We start from the raw sequence: 25,245 nt of genomic DNA, 5'->3' as shown, positions 1-25,245 counted from the left end.
CGTTTGATTGATAACTTATTTATGTATGTTTATTGAGAATGCGCGCTTAATTTTCATGCATGAATATGACGCTAGAATATAAGTGAGTTTCACCTAATCGTTATGAACTTATATTCACAAGTAGTGGAGGTTGCTTATAAACAATCGCGTTAAATGAATTCTTGGCACGAGTTTCATGCTCATCATAGTAACGAATGCCTCGTCAACACTTATAGTTTTCATAATGCTTAATGATCTTTGATTGTATCTTTATTGTGCTGTTCACGTAAAGGACTTTTGGAGAATGTTGTGAATTGCGTTGCGCAAACCCATCCAATTCATTAACTTAAGGAAAACTTGACGGTTAATTTAAGCGGACCTAATTAACCCGGAGTGTTGAGTTTCATAATTTATCGAAAGACCAACTGAGAATCAATCTTGTATGCAAGTGTAACATGTATGGAGAAGAACCCCTTGGCTATTCCATCATCCATATTTTCATCACATTCATATTTACATTTTGCCCTTAATTATATTCTGTCCATTTAATTTAATCTCGTCCAAACACAATCCCCCCTTTACTTTATTGTTCAATTTAATTAGAAATCAATTTAGTTTGTGTTTTTAAAGTATTTTGAGTCTTTTGGTTTGTCTTAGTGTTTTAAAGTTTAGTTTTGCATTCTTTGAGTCTAGTATAGTGTTTTAAACTTTATTTTACGTTTTTGAGTCAAATCCAAGTGATTAACAATCCCTCCTAATCCCCGGTCCAGAACGATCCCTACTTACATACTTACTACAATTGTCAAAAAGAGGGTTTAATTTGTGTGCGTATAAATCTCGCATCAAATATTACTATGGATTTCATGTACAAGCTTCCTCGTACACGAAATGGATATAATGGCATATGGGTGATAGTGGATCGGCTTACTAAGTCAACCCATTTTATATCGATTCAAGAGAACTATTCCTTAAGTCGATTAGCTGAGTTATTTATAATAGGGATTGTTAAATACCACGGGGTTCCAGTTAGTATTATTTCTGATCAGGATCTTAGGTTCACTTCTAAATTTTGGGTGGCATTTCAGGAAGCTCTTGATTCGAGATTGCTTTACAGTACGGCGTGTCATCCGCAGACAGATGGGCAATCCAAGAGAACCATCCAGACATTAGAAGATATGTTGAGATCTTCAGTGCTACAGTTCGGCGACGCTTGGCATAAGCGTTTAGATTTGATGGAGTTTGCCTACAATAATAGCTATCATTCTAGCATCGGGCTGTCACCTTTCGAGGGATTATATGGTAAATATTGTCGTACTCCTCTTTGTTGGACAGAAGTTGGTGAGCGGGAATTAGTAGGCCCAGATATTATGGATGAGACTACCCATAATGTTCAAATAATTAAAGCTAACCTGAAAGCAGCCCAGGATCGATAGAAAAGTCTAGCTGATAAGCACGCTACTGATAAGGTGTATAATGTGGGAGATTGGATATTTTTGAAATTATCTCCATGGAAAGGCGTAGTGCGGTTTGCTAAGAAGGGTAAGCTGAGTCCTCGCTACATCAGACCTTAATAGATCACCGAGCGAGTCGGTGAAGTTGCTTACAGACTTGAGTTGCCTCCGAAACTGGTAAAAGTACATGATGTTTTTTATGTTTCTATGCTTCGCCATTATGTTTGTGATCTGTCACATGTATTACCTCCTCAACCATTAGAAATTAATCCAGATTTGACTTATGACGAGGAGCTAGTGACGATTTTGGATTGGAAGGATAAAGTTCTAAGGAACAAAACTGTTCGCTTGGTGAAAGTTTTATGGACAAACCATTCAATGGAAGAGGCTACTTGGGAAATAGAGGATCGTATGCGAGATATGTAACCATGTTTGTTTTATGGATATTGATATGTTGTATGCTGGTGTAAGAAATTTTAGGGACGAAATTTTTCTTAAGGGGGTAGGTTGTGACGACCCGTCCCGAATTAAAATATATTTTATCCTTGAATGTGTGGAAATGGTGAGTATACCCTTGAGTTGTAGTGATGTTGATACACGTTTTTAGTTTTAAATTATTTGTAGCGGGAGTGAGTAAATTATACGCGACGTCACGAGAACGTGGATGCAAGTTTGGGCCAAGCCGGGTGTGTAGAGAAAATGTTGTGGAGGAATAAGGGAGTTGTGGGTTGTTTTGATTTAAATTCTTAGCCTTAAATCTCATGACCCAATCAGGGCCCTACTCCTTCTATTTCTTCCCAATCCTGTGAGACACACACACCTACACACGTGCTTCTTCCTCCTTAACTCTCTCTCTCTTTTTCTCGAACTCTGTCTTTCCGTACAACCCTAACTTATAGCTCTCAAAACCCTTCAAAACCTCATAGATCGAGTGTAAGGATAACACTATTGTGCTTCCCTCGACCTCACAAGTCGAGCTGTACCCTTGGTATGAAGGGCAGATTGGTAGAACTCGAGATACCCAAGCTCTGACAAGGGGTGTAATTTTCTCCGACGTGATCGTCAAGGTTTACTTGCTATTGAGACTTGTAAAGGTATTGTTACAACTCCTTTAGTGTTTTAGACTACTTTGGTTAAGTTGGATGTCGAAATATGCTTGGTAGTGGGTTGCAGCTTTAGCTGGAATTTCAAGGGATTTTCCGACAATTTATTGTCGGATTTAGGACCCCAAATAGGTAAAATCGTGTTCTTCTAGTTCAAGGCTTCAATTTGATATAAAATTCGTGAAATTTGGTGTTGAACCGACGGAGATATTGAGATTCAAAGTTTTTCCAAAAACCGACAAGTGCAGCACCGACCAACGAAGTATTCCTGCAACCCACTGGAGAAGACAAAGCATATTCCGTCAACTTTGACGAAATATTCTTAACGGCGTCAGGTATATTTATCAGAATATCCTATTATTTAACGGAATATTCCTTAACGGCGTTAGGGTTACCGTCAGCTTGCCAGGCACGTGCCTGCGTGACACGCCCCGATCCTGATATTCCCCAACTACTAGGATAGGCACGTGTTGGCCGACACCCGAGGGTGACGAAAGCCATTTATTGAGTGCAAATGCTGAAAACAAGGGGTAGATAAGGCATATAAATATAAAAGAATAATGAATATACGACTAAGTAAAACACTAAAAGAAATAATATAAAATTGAATGAATAAAAAAATGGGTCCTACGACGAGAGGACTCGAAGATGCTGATGCGAAAGTCCTTTGACGCCGGGATTGTACGCCTCAATTCTAAGTCCTGAAGGGGGCGCAAAACAAACATGAGTGGACCAAGTTGATATATATATATATATATATATATATAATAAAACAGTTATCAACGTACTAACCCCCAGGTTTTATGAAAACACACATATCATGACAAAACTAGGTTTTTCAAAACCTAGCATGTCGTGCAACGTCCCAAATCATAACTTGTATATACACTAATCACTAGTGAATGTCCAATAACCACCAGGCCCCATGCTGACTCCCCGTCTCTAAGTAGACAGTTAGAGGAAAATACACTCCAGGCCCCATGCCGGCTCTCATCCCCGTGCTAATAGCCAGAAGAAACACACTCTAGGCCCTATGCCAACACCAAACCATCGCCCGGGATGGACTGGAATCTATCCCTACATCCTGTAGCGGAATAAGGACCACTAGGTAAGTACAATACATATATTGAAAAACAACTTCATAAGATAAAGTCATCCATCATCTATACTATAAAGAGGTGTTCTATACATGTTCTAAATATCATATCGTCATCCATCAGATATTTTATAAGAACACAGGTTATAGGAAAAATAGTAATAATTCAAACTAGCCTTAGTAAGCATGTTATCTCATAAAACGTTTCATAAAACATAGTCATCAAATCATGATTTTCATGTATGCATTTCTACTATCAAAACATGCATTTTTAGAAGGGGTCCATTCACAGTACTTAGCTGCCGAAGAGCCACGCAACTAGCGAAGACGGATACGCCACAATTAATTGCCCCTAAGCACATAAAGGGTACATTTAGTCAAACTCTACTAAAAAGATTGAATTTGGGAAAATGGACATCGGAAACGGGTTCAGGATGTCGAAATTAGCCTAGGAAGGGTCCCACACGAAAACCCAAAAAGTCAACAGTCAAAGTCAACGCTGACAATTGACTAAGTTAACGGTCAGACCGGTTCAAAGTCAACGGATCCAGGTCAAGGGTATTGGGTTGGACCGGGTTGGGTCAAAGGGTTTGGACTTGGGTTTGGGTTCTGATGGGTTTGGGTTTTAAAAGGGATTAGGCTTGGGTCATAAAGGCCCAAAGTTTTGGTTTAAAAGGGACTTAGGTTCTGATGGGTTTGGAACCTGGGCTGGGCCTAAGGCTTAGGTTCAGCCCTAAAGGCTTGGGCCAAGGGCTTGGGTAAAATGGTTGGGTAACCCGGCCCAAAGGCCTAGGTTGAGGGTAGTTTTCAGGCCACCATTTGGCTGGTTTCTGGGCAAACTTCAAACACCCATAAATTTTTCGTTACTCAACCAAATCAAGTTATCCAAAAATGAAAGTCATAGTTCTCGAAGAAAGGAAAAGAATGGTACCTTGCACGATGGCTAACTCGCGGTGGTTTGGCCAGAAAACACCTCGAAAGCCGCAGAGGTTGCCGGAAACTTGGTAAGATTCAAATGGATATAACTTCTTCAATACTCAATGAAATTAGGTGGAACAAAAAGTTGTAGTACTCCGCAAAACAAAGAGATTGATACCTTGCACGCCGGCCAACTTGCCGTGGTTTGGCCGAAAATTGGCTCGAAAGCTGTCAGACTCACTAGTAAAACTGGAAAACACCCTCCGAGCTGTTCCTCACTACAAACCTTCACCAAAGCACCTAAAATGAGTCCTAACTAGAGTTTGATCGATCTAAGAGAAAGATTAGAGAGAGAGTCCCGAAACTTACCAAGGTCGAGGGTTCATCGTTGTGGTTCCCTAAGATTACGGGTTGGAAGACTGGTATCTGTTCCTTCCTCCGCTTAGATGGTGACTAGGTGTAACCATGTAAGTATGTATGTGTAGCTATGTGTGTGTGTTGTTTTCAAAGAGGAGGGGGACAACACAGAGAAGGGAGAGAGAGTTGCAGAGAGAGTTTTGGGGGAGAAAGAAGAGGAAAAAGTAAGGGAGAGAGATGAGTCCATAGGGAAAGGGGAAACCAGGGACACAAAATAGGGGTGGGCCCCTTGGGCACACCATTTAAGACCCAAAAACCATTTTAAAAAGGAAAATATCCCCCAAACTTAGTGAAAATACAAAAATACCCTTTTTCTTTCATAAATCCCAGGATGGGTTGTTACACTGCGTGTGGCCGCGTGGGATATCGGAAAATTTTTCTAAAAATATAGGGATGCTCGTGGTGTTGAGTAGGCCACGATGGTATATTCAAATACCTCAATTGAACAACGTATGAGAAATTATTACAAGGTTTTGGTTATGTACTTAAAATTGACCTTAAAATAGTGGTTTCATATATAAGTGAGACGTTTCCAAAGGACACATATAGCAAGGCGAGACTTGGGGATTACGACCCGGCTACATACCAGTGAATGGGCTTTTGGTTTTCTATATATGTATATATGCTTTACATTTTCCCATAAATAGTTTTAAATGGTCTTTACATTTAAAATGCCATGTCATAATTGCTTTATATTTTAGCATATGAATTTAGTATAGCTTTGCATGATGTTGCATGATGCAGGGGACGCTCAGGTAAGCTTCAGGTGAGTATATATTGATGGTAGTGACGGTAATGAGTATGATTATGATGAGTTGCATTAGTGATTAATATCCTGCATCTTGGTGTTAATGCTCCGCCCGAGGCCAGGGCCTAGCCTTCATGTGATCGTTCACCTTCCGCACCACACGCTCACCTTGGATCCAAGGCAAATGCCAGCCTGTCGTACAGACCACGTTAGGTGGTTCCAACTCGTAGGTGACTTGCGATACTTCGTACAGCCTTCACGTGATCGTAGCACTTAAGCGTATTCATTTACACCTAGCCTGTCGTACATACCACATTTGGTGGTTTCGACTCATGTGCAAGACTTGATTGATGAGTTATAGACTCAACCGTACAAGTCACGTTAGGTGACTCCGGCTGACATGTTATTTTATATTGAGTTATTCCACCTGGCTTACTTATTCATGGTTGAGATGATTGACATGGCATATATCTGATTCTTGTTACTTTTGAGCAAGGTTATTATATACATATATGGTACTATTTTCTGGGAAATTATACAGGTTTTACGGTGAGGGGTGATTATATTTGAAAATATAAATGGTTTTGAAAAGTTTTTTTTTTTTGCCCACTCACATTTTTTGTTTCGCACCCCTCCAGGTTCTAGATAGAAGTTCGTGTTGGTGGCTCATAAGGACTTCACGACGGTTCTGACAGACATCCACCAGTGTAGGGTTTCTTTTATGATATGTATAATTAGGAATTAGACTTCTGGACTGCATTCTGATACCTACGCTCTGGTTGTGTGTATGTACCTACACTCTAAGCATTTCCACTCGCACTGATATGCTAGTCTAGTGTCAATTAGCTAGTTGGTTTTTATTTACCCGTATTTTTCTATCACTATCACTTCCGTACTGCGCAGTTGGCTACGTCACCCCCATGTGACGGCCAGCATGCCTTGATTTAGGTCGAGATGTGTCACAATACATGTAGCTACGAATGCCATGCAACCATGCCAACCTTCTCTCTCATGTAAACTGATAATCTTGTAGCTTCCACACCACTCTTCACTTGAGCAAGTCATTATCTTGATCTTTCCTGCTATCTTCGAGCCGTTGATGTTACCAGGGTATTTCCTAAGACAAGCTATCACTTTCAAGATATCCCGGGACTTGTTGCGAACTCGCACCAAAGGAGACAAGAGGACATTCTCAAAGCTCAAGTCCAACTCGACCTAAAAGTCCTCCAACAAACAAAATCTTAACTCTTTCAACCACGATTTTGTAGGATGGTGCGGGGAGAACATACAATAGATGTACATTTTCCACATTCGTGTATAAATCTAAATACATTGTCACTAAACAGCCAAATACATGCACTATAGCATAAAACTGCACATGTACCGAATTGTACAAGTATGTATTTCATGGCTAAACTACTGATTTCCATTACATACGTCGCAAATCGTATATCCGAGACCTTCACAATAAGAACATTTTGCTCCCTCCTCCACCCAATCCAAGAACTTCTACCATTCAACCCAATGATTACTGTGTAAAATCATCTCACATGTTCTTCGATGTTTGGTTCGCTTGTTCCGTCACATTCTACACATGTAAAAACTGTCACTTACTAGCCATTGTTGTTCAATTTTCTTTTAGAAAGTGAACGAAGATACACACGCGTATGAAGTAGGGTTGGATTGAGTGCAGTGAACCTAAATCGTGACAAAGTCGGAAGACAGGCAGGAAGTACTTGTACATAGTATGCCGCCATCCCCTCGACATGTAAGGCACCCTGCTGAGGTATTCGCCATCTTGCCATCACCACCTTTTTTCTTGTTGGTTATAAGTCTAGTAGAATCTTCTTAGCGATTCTCTCTTAAGAGAAAAACTCGATGGTGGGATACCCCTACTTCTGTACCGCCTTCTTCTTTCACTACTATTTGCTGGATCTCTGATATGTCAGTTGTAAAAGTAACTGTACCTCCATTTGCATCTTCCTAAACAGCACAACCAACTCAACCATTAGAAGCATCATTACAATGTTTCGAGTTGCTAGCTAAAGCTCAACCACAAAACTTCGTTTCCAATTTAGCGGAATAGTTAGAGATTTATGTCAATTTCGCAACTAAGTATGAGTGCTTGTTTTTCAAAAAGTACGATTGCTTCTTTGGTACATGAAGGCACAATTTGCTTCAAGTTAAACAATCAAACAAGGTTTTGGTTCCTAACGATGCAAACTGTTATTTTTCACTGAAGTGAGGCATGCAAGTAAATGACTTATCAAACCATTATGTTAGTTCGAAGCATGATTTTGAAGTATATATTGGTACTGAAACTTAAAACATCAGTTGCTTCCTTTTAGTAAAGGCTGATGCAGTACATCCCGTAACTAATGTATGAATGCTGCTAGCTTAGAACCTCATGTTCCCAACATACCTTTGGTGTAGCCACCCTTTTGTCATCTGCACCCTCAATTTGTTGATCCGCATACACAAGAAGTTATGCAACCACTATTCTGTCTTGAGGAACGTCTAACGAGGCCTGTCAAACAAGTTATTACAAGTTCAGTAACCCACATAAAATTTTCCACTGCCATTGTTTTATTTAACCTTATTGTTTTGAAATTTCTCTCTTTACGAATGATGCGCAGTCATATACAACGAATCTGAAACTTCCTTGCCAAGTCTTGACATCGTGTTCTGTCCTGCTTAAGAAGCTGGAAAACTCCATGTCTTCCTCACCCGAATAAAACCCCAATTTTAGCAATGCTTCATGTCATCAACGATTCAAATAATCGAATATTGGAACATGTCTGAATGCAGAATAAGAAAGAGAAACCCAATTGCAAAATTTTTACACCTTTCTAGTTTCTACTATGAAAAAGTTGATGCATTTAGTTAATTGTAAGCTCAGGAATCGTAGAAACCAAAAAAATAAAAATCGCCTTTCAAAAGTAAGCTGCATTGCTTGAACCTCTTCACCTTCCAATCCTTTCCGCAAAGCACTTCTGCTCCTTGTCATTTTCCTCTTAGCAATCACCTCCTCCTGAATCTCCTAAATTTCTTGATGATCCAATTCCACGGTTTTGGGACTCGACCCTGTATCCGCTATCAAATCCTTCTCCTTGAGCATCTGAAACAAACCGGTGACGCTGGCAATGGTGTCAGACTCCGACACCGCAGAAGCCCCTCCTCTTAGTCCTCTCTGGCGTTCGAGAGCCTAGATTTTGAGCTTGAGCTCAGCAATCTCATGGAGGAGTGTGTCGCGGTCACACACCCAGTGCTGTTCCTCCTAGAGCCACTTCTGCTCCTTGCGGAGCCATCGTAGCTCTTTGCAGAGCCACTGGGCTTTTTGCTGTCGTTGTGAGAATAATTTGAAGAGAAGCAATTGATGTTGAGGGGTTTTAAGGATTTGAAAGAGAGATAGAGAGTGGGGAGAGAGAGTAGTAGTGGTGGCACTTGGGGAGAAGAGGGGGAAGATGAGGTGAAGAAAGAGAGTGAGGGAGGAAGCTGCATACATCTAAGAGAAATTACAGACAAAAATTGAAATAAAGAAGAAAAGACAAAGAAGATATGAGCGAGTGAAGAGTGAAAGCAATGATATATTTGAGTGGATATCAATCAAGTGCTCTCCCAACTTTCACCATTTGGCAATTGCCATTGTAACCGTCCAACGGTCTTTTTTCCTCACGACTTTAGCTAGTTTTTTCGGGTCTATTTTTTGCTCACCATCCTTAAGTAGTGTATTAGAACCAAATTCAAGCACTGCTGCAGACGGAGGAAGTGAGCAAGTCCGACTACCTGTAAGTAAGCAAACAATTGAAGTCAGAGCAACAGTAGGTACCAGCCAAAGGCTCTCTAACGGTCAAGTTAGTAAGCAATATTGAGATTCGAGCAATGGGTAAGAGAATAATGAATGCATTATGGAAGTGTTACTAGAGATTTGCCCAAGATGAGGGTATTTATACTAGTCGGGACATAGGCCCTTTATGATTTGGAATTCGTATTAACCGAGAGAATCCAAGAGGAAATCTAGGGTTAGATATTGTTTCCTCATAGGAGTGTGATTACTTGTGGCACACGTCAATCCCTAAATTTTAGGAATCTCCAAGAATATTGGAAACCTTTTTGATCCCCAATTGGATTAGGTTTTCATGTGTTGCAGAACAAGAATGGTTACTCTTAGTGAAATCGGTGGACTTCACCTACCTTTCTAGAGTATGGCAAGATGTGGTGGCATTACTAGTCCGTTTGAGCAACTCAACCTGATTTGGAGTTGTTAAGTCCATGACTGGACTTCTGAGATACGCGTATTCCTATCTGCCTTATTCCGGCCCTGGAAAATCATGGTTCCACAATTGTCCCTAACTATACATCTGATAGAGCGTTTTGCTTGATGATGGATATTTTTTACGACCCATGCCTAATTTTTTCTATTTTATTCTCCAAAGGTGGGAAATGACAAAAATGTCCTTTAGGCTAAGTGGAATCTTATGTGTAGCTCAATTTGTATTTTGTTTCCTTTCTTGTTGTATATTTGTAGAACTCGTCGATCGATACGAACGCGTGAACACAAGTGGATCAAAATTTGAAGCTAGAATGAAGATTTTACAAAATATCGAATGTTAAGGGCAATTTGGTAATTTTACAAAACACGGAATGTTAAGGGCAATTTGGTCTCAACATCATTGAGAAGAGTGAGTATGGAGTTGCAAAGGGTGATGTCGTCAATAAGGAGAAGATAGAAGAGTGTGAGTGGTTTGGAGACTCTCGACTCTAGGAGAGAGGATGGGGTCCCGATGGACTAGGGTAGGGAGAATTAACGGTTGAAATTCCATTCATTACATTTAGAAATAGGCCGGTCCAATGTCACGTTATTCTAAATATTAGGACTCAGCCCACCCCTAAATATCAACGCTGTGTCTTGCCCCAATTATCCTCGAAAAAAATTGGACTTGTTCGGTACCCGCCCTAAACCTTGTCTACCCATCCTAACCTACGGTTCCTCTACCCGTTTGCCCACCCCCAATTTTAACGGAATAAGATAGAAAATCAAAGTCTTGACCCCATCTTGCAAATTACAAAAACTTGAAGGGGGTAAAATAGTATGCCGATGAAGTGTGGGTCGAGGCGCCCCCATTACCCGCCACTGAGATTTCTGTAACATCATCCCCCTCTCTCTCCGACTCTCAGATTTTATGCGAAATGGAAGACGATAAAACCCTAATCAAACAATACGATATGGAAGACGAGAAAACCCTGATCAAACAACAGCAAGAACGGCAAGAGGAGCTCGAAGACGAGGAATTCCGAAAAGAGTTTGAATGCTGCATTTGCCTGTCAGTTTCTGAATCTAATTCTTCAATTTCTTCAATTCTTGCAATTTCATAATTTGTTTGTTTGTTTCACTGATTAGGTGTTTAATTTACAATCAGTTCGCTTGAAATTTCATTTATTTGTTTAATTTTTATAATTAGCTGCTGGCAATTTTTGTTTGATGATTTAGCACTTTATGAATATTTTAGTGTATGAAGAATTATAGGCAGCTTCATTACATGTATTTTTTAAAACTGAGTAGAATAAAAGCATGATTCTGCTGTCGGTTAGTCTGATCGAGTGAGCTTAAATTGGCTAGACTGGTTGCTTAATTTATAGTTGAATTAACTTTTTATTCTGCGGTTTTTCGTGATAAATCCCTAAAGGCGATTTCTTTTACTTTGCAGGGATCTTCTTTACAAGCCAGTTGTATTAGGTGATGAATCATGCCATTGAACAACATTTTGAAATATATGTTTCATTCCCTTTTTGATGACTTTATGATGTTTGCAGGTTGTGGCCACATGTCATGCTTCTGGTGTGTCTTTAACACCATGAATGCTTTTCATGAGTCCTATTGTCCCATTTGTCGGGACCCATTCAATCATTTTCCGAGTATCTGTCAGTTGATGCATTTCTTGCTCCAGAAGTTGTATCCTGGAGTGTACGAAAGAAGAGGAAAACAAGTGGAAGGTGTGCTTTACCGAATCTCTTGAACATTTACCGTCTTGAATCTCTTACCATTTTGTATGATTTACTATGCTCACTACTTTCTATCTCTACTTATAGACTCACTTTGCCTTTGAAATTGTCTTCATAAAAAGTAGTTTTTTTATGAGCACGAATCCTTTAGAATCTACATTGGTTCCGCAGAGTGATAAGTAATATGTAAGGGCTGCTTGTGATACCAGTAAAATGATGGAGAATATAAGTGAATTTTTAGGTCTTGGTTCACTATGTGGGCATCGCACTGAAGTTCTCTTCAAAGGAACAAGTCCAAAAAACTTCTGATAGTAGTTGTATTCATTCATCAGCATTCTCCATTGAATTCAAGGGAAGAATTTATAAAATTAATAGGCGTAGTCCTGCTAGACAAGGGAATTTAATAAAGTAAATGAGAAACTAATGACAGAAATCTGCTCCAAAGTCTAATCCAACCACAATGATAGGACTGAATAATGTAGCTTCTTCTTCCATCAATTTTGATGGTGTTCTGTTATCCTTTCAGGAGTATAAGTGATCATAAAAAGGAAACCTATTAGTTTTGCACCAAAGCTCTCAAAAATCCATGATTGCAACAAATGGTTTTTACCTCTATGCCTTGGAGAGTGGCAGCATGGCATGGGATTGACTGGGTTTTGGCATGGGATTGACTGGGTTTTCTGGAATATGGTACTTTGCAAGTGCAAAGTGGCCTTTCGTTAAACTCAAAATTGTGCATTTTTACTCCTTTTAGACTGCTGTAACGTATAATATGTGTATATCCTGGTAAGTAATCTCTGGAAACTGATATGGTTGTATCCAGTTCCGTTGTATCCAATAAGACAAGACATCTCTATATTTTGTAGGAGTGGATAAAGGGTCACATAACCTTCAACAAATTATAGTATTTATAAATAAAATTCATATTAGAAGTGCAATAATGGTTTGGAAACCTTCAAACAATGGTTAGGCTCTTTTAATGCGCTGTGCTGGTGGATAGTAGATTTGGAAGTGTTACATTGTCTTTTCTGTATCATTTGGTTCTTCTGTTTGGGGTTGACACTTAAAGAATGATGTTCTTTATATTGATGGGTGTCCATATTATTTTGACATTCTGAATAATCATACTTTGTGCTGAAGCTTTAGTTGATTTGTATGGCAGTTGCAATCTCACAGAGTATGTGTTAAATAATTTATTGTATTTCTTCCTTGGCTCTACCAGAAGAAGAAAAGGAAGTTGGTTTCTTCTCGCCTCAATTTGATAATTCACTATCCGGGTCACATCGTATTGAGGAGTCAAATATTCTGGGCAATGTTCACTCAAAGAACTCTGAAAGTTGTTCTTCTGGGGTAGGACAATCTTCCTGACTTGTAAATTCTCCAGGAACAATGTTAGATTATGAAGTTAATATTTCAAGCCCTGCAACAGAATGAAGCTACTGGAAATGCAGCAATCCAAGAAGGCTGTTCACGTGATTGCAATCTTGGAAATGGAACTCACCAGAGAGTTTCTGTTTCTGATCTACTGTGTGCTGCATGCAAGAACCTGCTCTTTCAACCTGTTGTTCTCAATTGTGGTCATGGTAACCATATCATTTAACTGTATGTTGTAGTCAGAGTTATGCGCATGTGAATATATACTAATTTAGACTTTCTTTTGTGCAGTATATTGTGAGTCCTGTATCAACATTCCAGCTGATGGAATTTCTAAGTGTCAGATTTGTCAAAGCATGCATCCGAAGGGATTCCCTAGTGTTTGCAAAATTTTAGAGCACTTCTTGGAGGAGCAATATCCTGAAATTTATTTGCAGCGACAAGTATCATCACTAAAACGTATGACAGTCTTAAGAATTTCTATTATTTTGATGCTTCTTTATTTTCCAATAGCATTATTATTATCTAGAATAGGAGCATTGATTATGTCTCGGAAATTGGTATTGTAACAAAACCGGACTGTTCTAAGCTATAACTGGAAACTAAATAAATAGGCAAATATCTTATTCAATAATCAGAGTTACAGATCGTTCTTGTTTTCCATTTTCTCCTAAAACCAAATTTCTGATGGTAAAATATTACTTGAAATTTTTTAAATTTTTGTTTATATCAGACATCTTATTTTAGTCTTATCTATAAATGGTATAAAACAGAGAGAAACATCATGTTGGAAGATCGTTCAGATTCAGGGTTTGAATTCAATATTTTAATGTTGCACTCAACTATGTCGATGATATAATTAGTCATAGACTCATACTGCAGTTATATTGATTTAGTACTACCGATGTTTCCAGTACTCTTTCCTTTTTCTTCTTAATTGCTTTTCCTGCATTTCTTATTTCCGTCTTGTTTCTGGCGCTCGTATGAGATTAAATTGATTTTACGTTCAGTGCATGTTCGTCAACGTGCTGACCAGTCATCTTCGACACTTTCTGATGATTACTTATCTTGCTGGGCTGGGCAGAAAGTTCATTACGGAGTTGGTTGTGATTGCTGTGGGGTAACGTCCTTTGCCCTTCTTTAATTCATATCAACTTTACATTTAGGAATAAGGGCCAGGGGCTTGCTTCATTTGTTGTTAACTTGATCTTAAAAGTCAATGGATCAAACTTAAATTTGTAGGTCCCAAGAGATTTTTCTAGCAATTACCCAATACTGTAGGAGATGGGTGTGGGGGATATCACCTGTTCGGAGGATATCATGTATTATGGTTCATTTTTGTGAAAAAAAAATAAAAAAACCACTTTTCTGTTAGGAATTGACTCGTCAATGGTTGTGTCCTATTTTATTTGGGATTGTATTAGGAAAGCTAAAGGTGCGCATCTTCTTGTCCTACAAGGATTAAGAAAGAATTAAGTTTTCTTGTACAATTAGATTCTGAATCCTAGAAGCAGAAACGCTATAGGAATTTAAGTGGACTTCCTATTCCAAATAGAATGGGAGTCCTAATCAGTAAATAGGTGTGTAACCCGCACCCTATACTCATAAATAGGGTGCAGCAAGGGGCAAAGAGAACAAGACCAAGAGAAAGAGAGGGATTAGTTCTAGGGTTTACAAAAGCACTGTTTACTCTCTATTAATTAAAGAAGCTGTCATTTCTCTATCCAGATAACCACAACTGGACGTCGGCAAAAAGTTCTGCCGAACCAGATTAAATCTAGTGTGTTTGTAGTTATTCTCTATTCTGTGAGTTTAGTCTATTGCCGGATACATTAAAGAACAAGATCTAGAGTGGAGTCGAAAATTATAACATTTTCCCCTGCACTGCAAAATCCTATAAAGTTTTTCTTTTCCAAAGTTTCACCAATATCAAATAATAAATTGATATTTCTGGTATAAGAGTGTTCATGATATGATGCAAGTTAAAGAGAGAAGACTTAACTGGACATTTTTGAGAAGCCGGCTGACCAGTGGAAAATTTGGAATGAATTTTTTGATAATCAAATAAATAATATGCTATGGATACTTTTTTCTTGTTTTGATTTCATGTATATAATCACTCAACTAGTTTGACCTGTGTCTACACTTCTACCACGTCTGTACTCCTTTCTGTAAGCAAATGGAGTGAACTTTTAAGCATTCAAATGATCAGAGTATGGGACACAGTTGGAAACAATTGTTGTGTTGATAAAGTGTTCAGAAAAGAATAATTTAATAATAAAATAACTGGGAGTTCCCCGCAAATCATAGTAAGAAGTGCTGTGTTATTTCTTGTCCTTTGACTTGTAAAGCACTATGCTCTTCTTTGCAGGTATCTCCAATTATTGGGGAGAGGTACAAATGCAAAGACTGCGTGGAGAAAATAGGTTTTGACTTATGTGGAGCATGCTACAATGAGCCTTCTAATATCCCTGGCCGATTCAATCAGCAACATAAACCAGAACACAAGCTTGAGCTTGTACCTCCTGGGAGACTACCTGTGCTTCTCTATCAATTAGATGATGACGGTGCCGTGTTTCAGGAAGACCTAGAAACCGTCACTGCTGCTCCCATTCCAGAAGATCCAGAAAATGGCCCTACCAATGTGCAAAATGGTTCTCCTGCTTTTGTATTCTCAGCTGATAGCTCTGTAGATCTGGATGATGATTCTGATGGCGGTGCTTTACCAGACTTAATGCAAGAATGAGAAGGTACCAACGAGCCTACAGTCTAACCAAAACAGCAAATCATGTGTCCATTTTTTTATGTTTGATTTGTTGAATGAGAATTCCCTGTTTCGAAATTTCTGCATGTTAATAATGTATGTTTACAGCCAAATTCAGCACAGAAACACTGTTATAATTTGATAGAAAAATATTTTCTTTGCTTTTTGTAAAAATGCAACTCCCATCTTCTTGAAGGCTGCTTTGCTTTTTGCTACCGTAATTGCCAAGGTGCTTTCTGGTAAGTCACTCTGATTTTGAAGTTTTAGTAATTCCTCCCTCCCTTGCTGCTATGTAGTATACAGTAGGATCTTTGGTTTAACTGTTTCTGCCAGAAACTAGTTTCAGATAAATTATCCTCGTTTTTTTAAGTTAATTTGATAGTACCACTTTCTTAAGAGTCTATTTGATAACCATTTTGATTTTTGTTTTTTGCTGGAGAAGGGGGGGGGTTGATGTCAACTTTTCAAAATCATTAATTTGTTATTTCACTCTCCCCTTTAAATTTTTCATTCATGTCTTGCACATGATTTGGTTTCACGGTTATTTCGGACTTTTTAATATTATAAAAAGCAAACGAGGATATATATGTGAGTTGGGATGAGTGAGATTTCAAGGAGCATGTGACTGCTCACGTGTGGGTTATACAATCGGTAACCCTAATTATGCAAGAAGATTGATGGGATTCGTGGGTAGGATTATTGGCTGTTGAGGAATTAAACAGCTTTTTTGATAAATCCTTTCCGTAGAAAGGAAGTTTTATTACAAAAGTTAATTACAAGATGAAGCCCACAAAAAAATATTAACAAGACAAAAAGGGGCCATCCAAATTTTGATATAGAGCTCCAGAACGTTCCAGATTGCTCCCACTACTGCAATAGTTCTTCCCGATCACCCAAAACCGATTTCCCAAATCGATGCCACAACTCCCACCAAGCAGCATCGTAGAGATGAAATGAAGTCACACCCTATCTCCCAACCACGAACGCTGCACCGGTCTCAGCCAAAAATTGAAAGAAGCCCGTTAGATTACAATGGACAACACCGCCAACAAAGGTAGATAGAGAGAAGGAGGTCGTGTTGTAAACACCCGACCCGGCATAACCGGAACTCTACCTACCTTCTCGAAAGAGCGCATCAAAATGTGTTGAAAGCCGATTGCAGACCAGATAGAAAAAGCTTGAAGAAGATGAACGCCCATAAGGTATAACGAACTCGTTAAAACAGGAAGGATAGATGGGGAGAGAGGAAGCAAAAGGAACGGATGGAGGAGGAAGAAAGAAAGCGGCCAGATCTTCCACTAACCCTTGCCACGACGAGAGCCGGCGGCAATGAAATCAACGGGTTGGAAGCTACTCACACTAATGGTGGGAAGGACTCTCAAGAAGACAAAACCTCTCACACTCAGAGAGAATGAAATTAAACAACTTTGGTACCAAATAATATATGCATACTAGGAGAGAAGAAATTAATGCCTCTCGCATGCATGTGAGCGGGTGCGGAGAGGCTAGTATGCATAATATTATCTGGTACCAAAGCTATTTAATTTAATTCTCCCCAAAGATGTGTTGTTTTAGCTATTCTTATATTTCTTAAGTGATTATTTTATAAATTGTGGATGTGTCCATCACAACAATTTCTTATTATTTTCAATCATCTAAGTTAGTACCAGTTTGGTACTGCTTAAATTTTTTTAAAAGCAAGGATGAAAATAAGTTAAGCTCAATATTATGTTTGGTAACTCAGCAACAAAGCACTTATTTTCAAAATTGCTGCGAGAAATAGCTAGAAAGTGGAAGCAACTATTTGCTGCTTTCAAAAACTAACTTTTTATCTTAGAAACACGGGTGAACAGTAATGTTTAATGAAAGTTTTCAAATGCCGATCCTACCCTCACCCCTCGTGTTGTCCTCTTCCTTGCTCTAGCATCTCACTAGTTCTTTCTCTCCCATCTCACTCATTCACACCCAACTCGTCGCCCCAAACCCAATCCCCAACCTGAAACTTCCTTCCTCCCAGCGATCTCTCTCGTTCTCCAGGTTGCGTTCTCCGACTCGGCGTCCTTCCTCTGGTAAGCTTCTCTTGTCTAAAATTTCGTTATTTATTTGTTTGTATTCTTAAATTTGGGGATGGGAGAGTGAGTGAAAGAGGGTGGGAAGAGCGAAGGGATGAGTGTATGGGTGTCGGGAAAAAAAAATGGGGATGGAGGGTCAGGAAAAAATTAATTGGGAAAAGGTGATATGGTTTGTGGAAAAAAAATTAATTGGGGAAAAAAATTAGGGTTTGTGGAGGAAACAAGAAAAATTGAGAGAGAAGTAAGAAAAATTGATTAATTCTCTATTCAATTTTTTTAAAAGGTCTGGAGGAAACATGTTTATAGTTGTTGATTACATTTTTTAGATTAATTTCTTGTTTGTCATTATCTGAATTGGTCTATGAACTGCTCTGAATTGGTCTGTGAACTCTGCTTCTGATTTATCTTAGGGTTTAGGTATATATTCTGTAGTGAAAAGGTGTGACCTTGAACCTCCCCTTAAGTGTATAAGCCTACCCATCCTTTAATTCTACAAATACATGTAATAGGACCGCTTTGCCCGCAACAAAGCTTGTTGTTCGAGCCGCTAGAACTGAGTCCAAAGGGGTCTCTCTGGGGTTCTGAGCTCCCAATTTTGAGGCACCACATATATACTTGTTCTTTTTAAATTGACCGTCTTGTTGAAGCTTATGAAACTAGGAGTTCTGCAAACTCATTGATGAGGCCGCTGCATATAGGCAGTAATATTCTGGAAGTGATAGCGACTATTGCACAATTGCCTAGTAATGAGTCACCGAGTTATGGTTGTTTGCTACATGTTTATTTTGTAGTGCAGAGAAGCGAGAGGTGTTTCCCACGATAAAAGATCCTGAAGTCTAGCTGACTTGGTTGAAATACATGTTCAACAAACAACAATAAGGAGCTAAAACTATGAATTAGGACTATGTGTGGTTTGTACTTTGCATTAAGGTTATGTGTTGAATGTTGCTTGTATGTTGTGTTTATTGAATGTTGGATTATGATTTCTTGTTAAACGTTGGATTATGACTTGTTCTTGAATGTCAGATTATGACTTCTTAGTGATTGTTGGATTATGGCTTGTGGAATGTTGAATTATGTGTTAGGTTACAGGTGTATATTCAATATGAACATTTCTGATGATGATGTTGAGGATTTGGAGGATGGTCTAATTATATGTGCTGTACCGAAAGCTGTTGAAACATATTATTTAAAATATGTCCACAAAACTCCGTGTATGAATTCTTCCCAAACAGGTAATATTTGGTTGATGGAAGTACTACAAGGAATGATGTGCGATGCTATAGAATGTTTAGGATGAACAAAGATGTCTTTTATAGATTATCCAATGACTTGTAAACTAATTATGGATTGAAAGGTTTAAGGAGAATGAGTGCAACTGAAATATTAGGAACGTTCTTGCATATGTTGGGACATGGTGTGAAAAATAGATTAGCGCAAGAGAGATTTCAACATTCTGGTGAGACTGTTGGTAGATATTTTGGTGCTATATTGGATATCGTATGCAAGATGGCAATAGATATTATCAAACCGTTGGATTCGGAGTTTTGTGGCATTCCCCAAGAAGTAAGGAGAGATGCAAGATACATGCCTCATTTTAAGGTAAAGTTTGACTCGTCTTCTAACTTATTTGCAAACTATAAGTGTTTGTATACTATACGTGTAGGTTGATGGTTTTCGTCTATGTTATTATTTTTAGGATTGTATTGGCGCCATAGATGGAGTAAATGTTGAGGCTTCAATGCCACCTCCGGATCAAGTTCTATACATTGGTAAGAAAGGAATGTCGACTCAAACTTTTATGGCTACATGTAATTTTGACATTAAATCGAGGCATGTTCGCTGTCACGTGAGGGTGACGTAGCCATGAGCGCAGTGCGGAAGTGATAATGATACGAAAATGTGAGTAATTAAAAACCAAAACTAACTAATTTACACAACGTAAGTATAGAAGTGCGAGTGAAGATGTTTAAAGCACAGATACACATTATCATAGCATGGATAACCTAAGTGCAGTCCAGCAGACAAAATATTAATTATACAGTATATGAAAAAAAACCCTACATTAATTGGAGTCTATCAGAACTGCCGTAGAGTCCTCGTGAGCCACCAACACGAACATCTAACTAGAACCTGGAGGGGCACAAAACAGAAAACGTGAGTGGGCAAAAACAAAGCTTTTAAAAACCTTTTCACTTTTCAAAAGTAATAACCCCTCACCATAAAACCCGTATAATTTCCCAAAAAATAATAATACATATGTATTTATAGAAATCAAGCTCGAGAGTACAGAAAACCAAGTATATGCCATGTCACTATCTCAGCAGTAAATATGTAAGCCAGGTGATATAAATCAATGTAAAAGTTATATGCTAGCCGCAGTCACCTAATGTGACCTGTACGGCTGAACCTATTGCTCATCAATCTAGCCGGAGTCACCTCATGTGACCTGTACGGCACTAAACTTGCACATGAGTCGAAACCACCTAATGTGGTCTGTACGACAAGCTGGGTGTAAATAAGTACGCTTAAGTGCGATGATCATGTGAAGGTTGCGATGAATCGCAAGTCACCTACGAGTCAGAACCACCTAATATGGTCTGTACGACAAGCTGGCACCTGACTTGAATCCAAGTAGAGCGTGTGGTAAGGGAGGTGAACGATCACATGAAGGCTAGGCCCTGGCCACGGGCGGAGCACAAACACCGGGGTACATGACAATGAGCTTTACGTGCATCAACTCATAATCAACTACCATGCGACCATACCGTCAATATATACTCACCTAAACTTACCTGGGCCTCCGTAGCATCATGTAATATTATGCAAAGCTATACTAATGCATATGCTAAAATGTAAAACAAATACGACATGGCATTTTAAATGAAATTCCATTTAAAGCAGTTTATGGGAAACGCCTATGTGTGTGTGTGTGTATATATATATATAGATAGAAAACTAAAAGCCCACTCACTAGTATGTAGCAGGGTCTAAACCCCCAATTCTCGCCCGGCTGCGCTCATCATCCGGAAACTTCTCACCTATATGTGAAACAACTATTTTAACATTAATTCTAAGCACATAATCAAAACGGTGTAACAACTTCTCATACTTGCTCAATTGGGGTGCTTGAATATACCATCGTGGCCTACTCAACACCATGAGCATCCCTATATTTTTAGAATAATTTTCCAATGACCCACGTGCCGGCCACGCGCAGCCATGTGCCTGGCACATGGACGGAATATTTGACGCCGTTAGGGAATATTCCGTTAAATAGTAGCATATACCGTTAACTATTACCTGACATCGTTAGTATATTATGTCAAAGTTGACGGACTATTCTCCTTCCTTCTCCTATGGTTCGCCAGAATCCGGCGCCGGTCACTGCTGCATCGCCCAAAACTGGAAAATCGTAAAACTTCAATATCTTCTTCGTTTTTCAACCAAATTCCACAAATTTTATATCAATTTGAAACCCTGAACTAGTAGAACATGATCTTACCTCTTAGAGGTCCTAAAATCGACAAAAAATGGTCGGAAAATCCTTTGATATTCTGGCTAAATCTGTAACTCGTGGAACTAACCTATCTCAATGTCCAAATCTTCCCAAAAATTGGTCCCAGGTCTCTATGGAGTAATTTTAAGACTCCTTAAGCTTTAAAACTCCGTGAAATAACCACGATCACGACGGACCAACAAAGCACCACGCCGGAGCTCTTAGGTTCTCGGGTTCCCGTGATCCGTTCTTTGATCCAATGGCACAGATGGGTTCGTGAAGTCACCAAAAACACGTTGGTGCAAAGCTTAAGCTTGATCGATGAAGTTTGGAAGATGTTTGAGGGTTAAAGGCTTGGATTGTACAGACGAAAGAGAGAGTTTGAGAAAGAGGGAGAGGAAGAAGGAGGTTGGCATTTGTATGTGTGTATGCCTCCGGATTGGGCAGAAATAAAATAGGAGGGCCCTGATTGGTCTATAAGGTTTAGGGCTAGCAATTTAACTCAAAACAAACCCATAATTCTAATTGGACCCAAGAAAGTAGGAGGTATGATGATTGGTCCATTTCCTTAGCCCGATTACACGATCGTTTATTCGTAAGATTTTCGTTACGAACCCAACTTGGCCCTAAATCATGTCAACACTCTCGTGACATCAAGTACGATTTAATTACGTCAACAGGAAAATAATTTAAAACCATATACATACGTCCACGTCACTACAACTCGAGGGTAAACTCATCCTTTCCACACATTCGAGGATAAATATATATATTAATTCGGGACGGGTTGTCATAACCTACCCCCCCCCTCGAAATTTTGGTACACTAGCATACAACATATCAATATCCATAAAACAATTGTGGATATAAATCTCGCATACGATCCTTCATCTCCCAAGTAGCCTCTTCCACTGAGTGGTTCCACCACAAAACTTTCACCATGCGCACAGTTTTATTTCTAAGAGCCTTATCCTTCTAGTCTAAGATCGCCACTAGTTCTTCATCATATGTCAAGTCCGGATTAATTTCTAGTGGCTGAGGAGGTATCACATAGGATGGATCGGAGACATAATGATGAAGCATAGAAACATGAAAAACATCGCACACCCGTGATAATTTTGGAGGTAACTCAAGTCTGTAGCTGACTTCACCAACTCGTTCGGTGATCTGGTATGGTCTAATGTAGCGAGGACTTAACTTACCTTTCTTACCAAACCGTACTATGCCCTTCCATGGAGATAACTTCAAAAATACCCAATCTCCATTATACACCCTATCAATGGCGTGCTTGTCAGCAAGGCTTTTCTATCAATCCTGGGCCATTTTCAGGTCAGCTTTAATTACCTGAATATTCTGGGTAGTTTCATCAACAATCTCTGGGCCCACTAACACCCTTTCACCAACTTCTGACCAACATAAAGGAGTACGACAGGATTTACCATAGAGTGCCTCGAAAGCCAACATACCAATACTAGAATGGTAGCTATTATTGTAGGCAAACTCCATCAAATCTAAACGCTTATGCCAAGCATCGCTGAACTATAGCACTGAAGATCTTAACATATCTTCTAACGTCTGGATGGTTTTCTCGGATTGCCTATCTGTCTATGGATGATACGCTATACTATAGAGCAATCTCGTACTAAGAGCTTCTTGAAAGGCCACCCAAAACTTAGAAGTGAACCTACAATCCCGATCAGAAATAATACTAACCGGAACCCCGTGGTATTTAACAATCCCTGTGATAAATAACTCAGCTAATTGGCTTAAGGAATAGTCCTCACGAACTGGTATAAAGTGTGCTAATTTAGTAAGCCGATCCACTATCACCCAGATGCCATCATAACCATTTTGCGTACGAGGAAGCTTGTACACGAAATCCATGGTAATATTTTCCCATTTCCACTGGTGAACGGGAAGTGGCTGCATTAATCCAAAAGATTTTTTCCTCTCAGCTTTGACTTGCTGGCAAATTGCACATCGACTCACATATTCAATAATCTCTCTTTTCATGCCAGGCCAGTAGTAGAAAGGTTGAATAGTGTGATACATCTTGGTACTCCCAAGATGCATCGCATAAGCCGATATATGTGCTTCATTAAGAATATCTTCTTTAATTCTGCAATATTCGGCACGTACATTCGACTTCCCTGCATGAGCATGCCATTAGATTCCCGAATTCTGAGATCCTTCTTTTTCCCTCATGGTACTACCTCAATTAACTCCTGAGATTCCTCATCATTCATTTGAGCTTCTAGTATACGATCAATTAAAATTGGTCTAACTTGGAAACTAGCAAGTAAAACTTCTTCCTAATCTACCAATCCCAAATCAACTCATGTAGATCTCAAATTTGTGAGAAGATGGATATGGCAAGCATATAAAGCATTAAGTCGGCCATGTGATTTCCTGCTAAGTGCATCTGCCACCACATTTGCACGACTAGGATGATACTCAATCATGCAATCATAATCACTGAGTAATTCTATCCATCTCCGTTGTCAAAGGTTAAGATCTTTCTGGGTGAATAGATACTAGAGGCTTTTATGATCTGTAAAAATCTTGCACCTTTCTCCATATAAGTAAAGTCTCTAAATCTTCAGGGCAAAAATAATGGTTGCAAGCTCGAGATCATGGGTAGGGTAGTTCATCTCATGTGGCTTTAACTATTGTGAGGCATATGCAATTACCCTACCATGCTGCATTAATACGCAGCTTAAGCCATTTAAGGAAGCATCACTGTAAATCTCAAAATTACCACTATCGTTCAAAAGCGCCAAAACAGGTGCATGAGTCAAACAATATTTTAGTTGCTGGAAACTCCGCTCACAATCATCATCCTAATCGAATCTAACATCCTTTCTAGTCAATCTCGTCAGTGATAAAGCTATAGTAGAAAAATCTTTAACAAACCGTCGGTAATAACCTGCTAAGCCAAGAAAACTCCATACCTCGGTGATGGTTCGTGGCTGCTCCCAATTTTCAACTGCAGCTATTTTCTATGGATCTACCTGAATACCTTGAGCTGATATTACATGCCCCAAAAATGTCACTTGATTTAACCAAAACTGGCATTTGCTAAACTTAGCATATAATTGGTGCTCCTTCAATTTCTTCAAAACCAAAGTGAGGTGTCGAGTATGCTCTACTTTAAACTTAGAATACACCAAAATGTCATCAATGAAGACGATAACAAACCTGTTGAGGTATCGCTTAAATACTCGATTCATCAGGTCTATAAAAGCTGCAGGTGCATTCGTTAGCCCGAATGGCTTCATGAGGAATTTGTAATGACCATATCGAGTCCTGAAAGTCGTCTTCGGAACATCTTCACTTCTAATCTTCAATTGATAATACCCAAACCTCAAATCAATCTTGGAGAACACGCAGGCACCTCAAAGCTGATCAAATAAATCATCTATACGTGGCAACGGATAACGGTTTTTTATCGTTACCCAATTCAGTTGTCGATAGTCGATACACAGCCTTAAAGTCCCGTCTTTCTTCTGTACAAACAAAACTAGAGCTCGCTAAGGTGAAATACTAGGCTGAATGAAACCCTTATCAACCAATTCCTGCAATTGGGTTTTCAATTCCGTCAACTCTGTGGGAGCCATTCGATAGGGAGTTAAGGAAATAGGATCTATACCTGGAAGTAAATCAATAGTGAACTCTACTTCTTTATCTGGTGGTAATCTAGGTAGATCGTCAGGGAAAACATCAGGGAAATGCCTAACTACCCGTACATCCTCCACACGGGTAGGCGTATCCTTATTCAATACGACGTGAGCAAAATAACCCTGACAAACTTTCCTTAGTAA

At 39.2% G+C, this 25,245-nt stretch overlaps 1 protein-coding gene and 1 pseudogene across 1 annotated transcript; one reads left to right on the top strand and one right to left on the bottom strand.

The window, feature by feature from the left end:
- Window positions 1-7,128: 7,128 nt before the first annotated feature.
- LOC137735968 (protein disulfide isomerase pTAC5, chloroplastic-like) lies at window positions 7,129-9,217 on the bottom strand (annotated as a pseudogene).
- Window positions 9,218-10,763: 1,546 nt separating this feature from the next.
- On the top strand, window positions 10,764-16,116 carry LOC137737757 (E3 ubiquitin-protein ligase PRT1-like). Its single transcript, XM_068477311.1, has 8 exons — window positions 10,764-11,036; window positions 11,421-11,449; window positions 11,527-11,706; window positions 12,938-13,065; window positions 13,145-13,298; window positions 13,381-13,548; window positions 14,100-14,209; window positions 15,461-16,116. The coding sequence occupies exons 1-8, from the start codon at window positions 10,903-10,905 to the stop codon at window positions 15,833-15,835; spliced, it is 1,278 nt and encodes a 425-aa protein (XP_068333412.1). The 5' UTR covers window positions 10,764-10,902; the 3' UTR covers window positions 15,836-16,116.
- Window positions 16,117-25,245: the final 9,129 nt, after the last annotated feature.

The sequence above is a fragment of the Pyrus communis genome, chromosome 6, assembly GCF_963583255.1.
Source record: "Pyrus communis chromosome 6, drPyrComm1.1, whole genome shotgun sequence".
Taxonomy (NCBI): Eukaryota; Viridiplantae; Streptophyta; class Magnoliopsida; order Rosales; family Rosaceae; genus Pyrus; species Pyrus communis.
The sequence above is the reverse complement of the archived record's forward strand: the minus strand, read 5'-3'. Positions and strand labels throughout refer to the sequence as shown.

Coding starts and splice junctions, on each gene's coding strand:
- LOC137737757 (XM_068477311.1), top strand. CDS start 10,903: ATGGAAGACGATAAAACCCTAATCAAACAATACGATATGGAAGACGAG. Junction 11,450..11,526: donor TTACAAGCCAGTTGTATTAG/GTGATGAATCAT, acceptor TGATGTTTGCAG/GTTGTGGCCACATGTCATGC. Junction 13,549..14,099: donor ACAAGTATCATCACTAAAAC/GTATGACAGTCT, acceptor TTTTACGTTCAG/TGCATGTTCGTCAACGTGCT.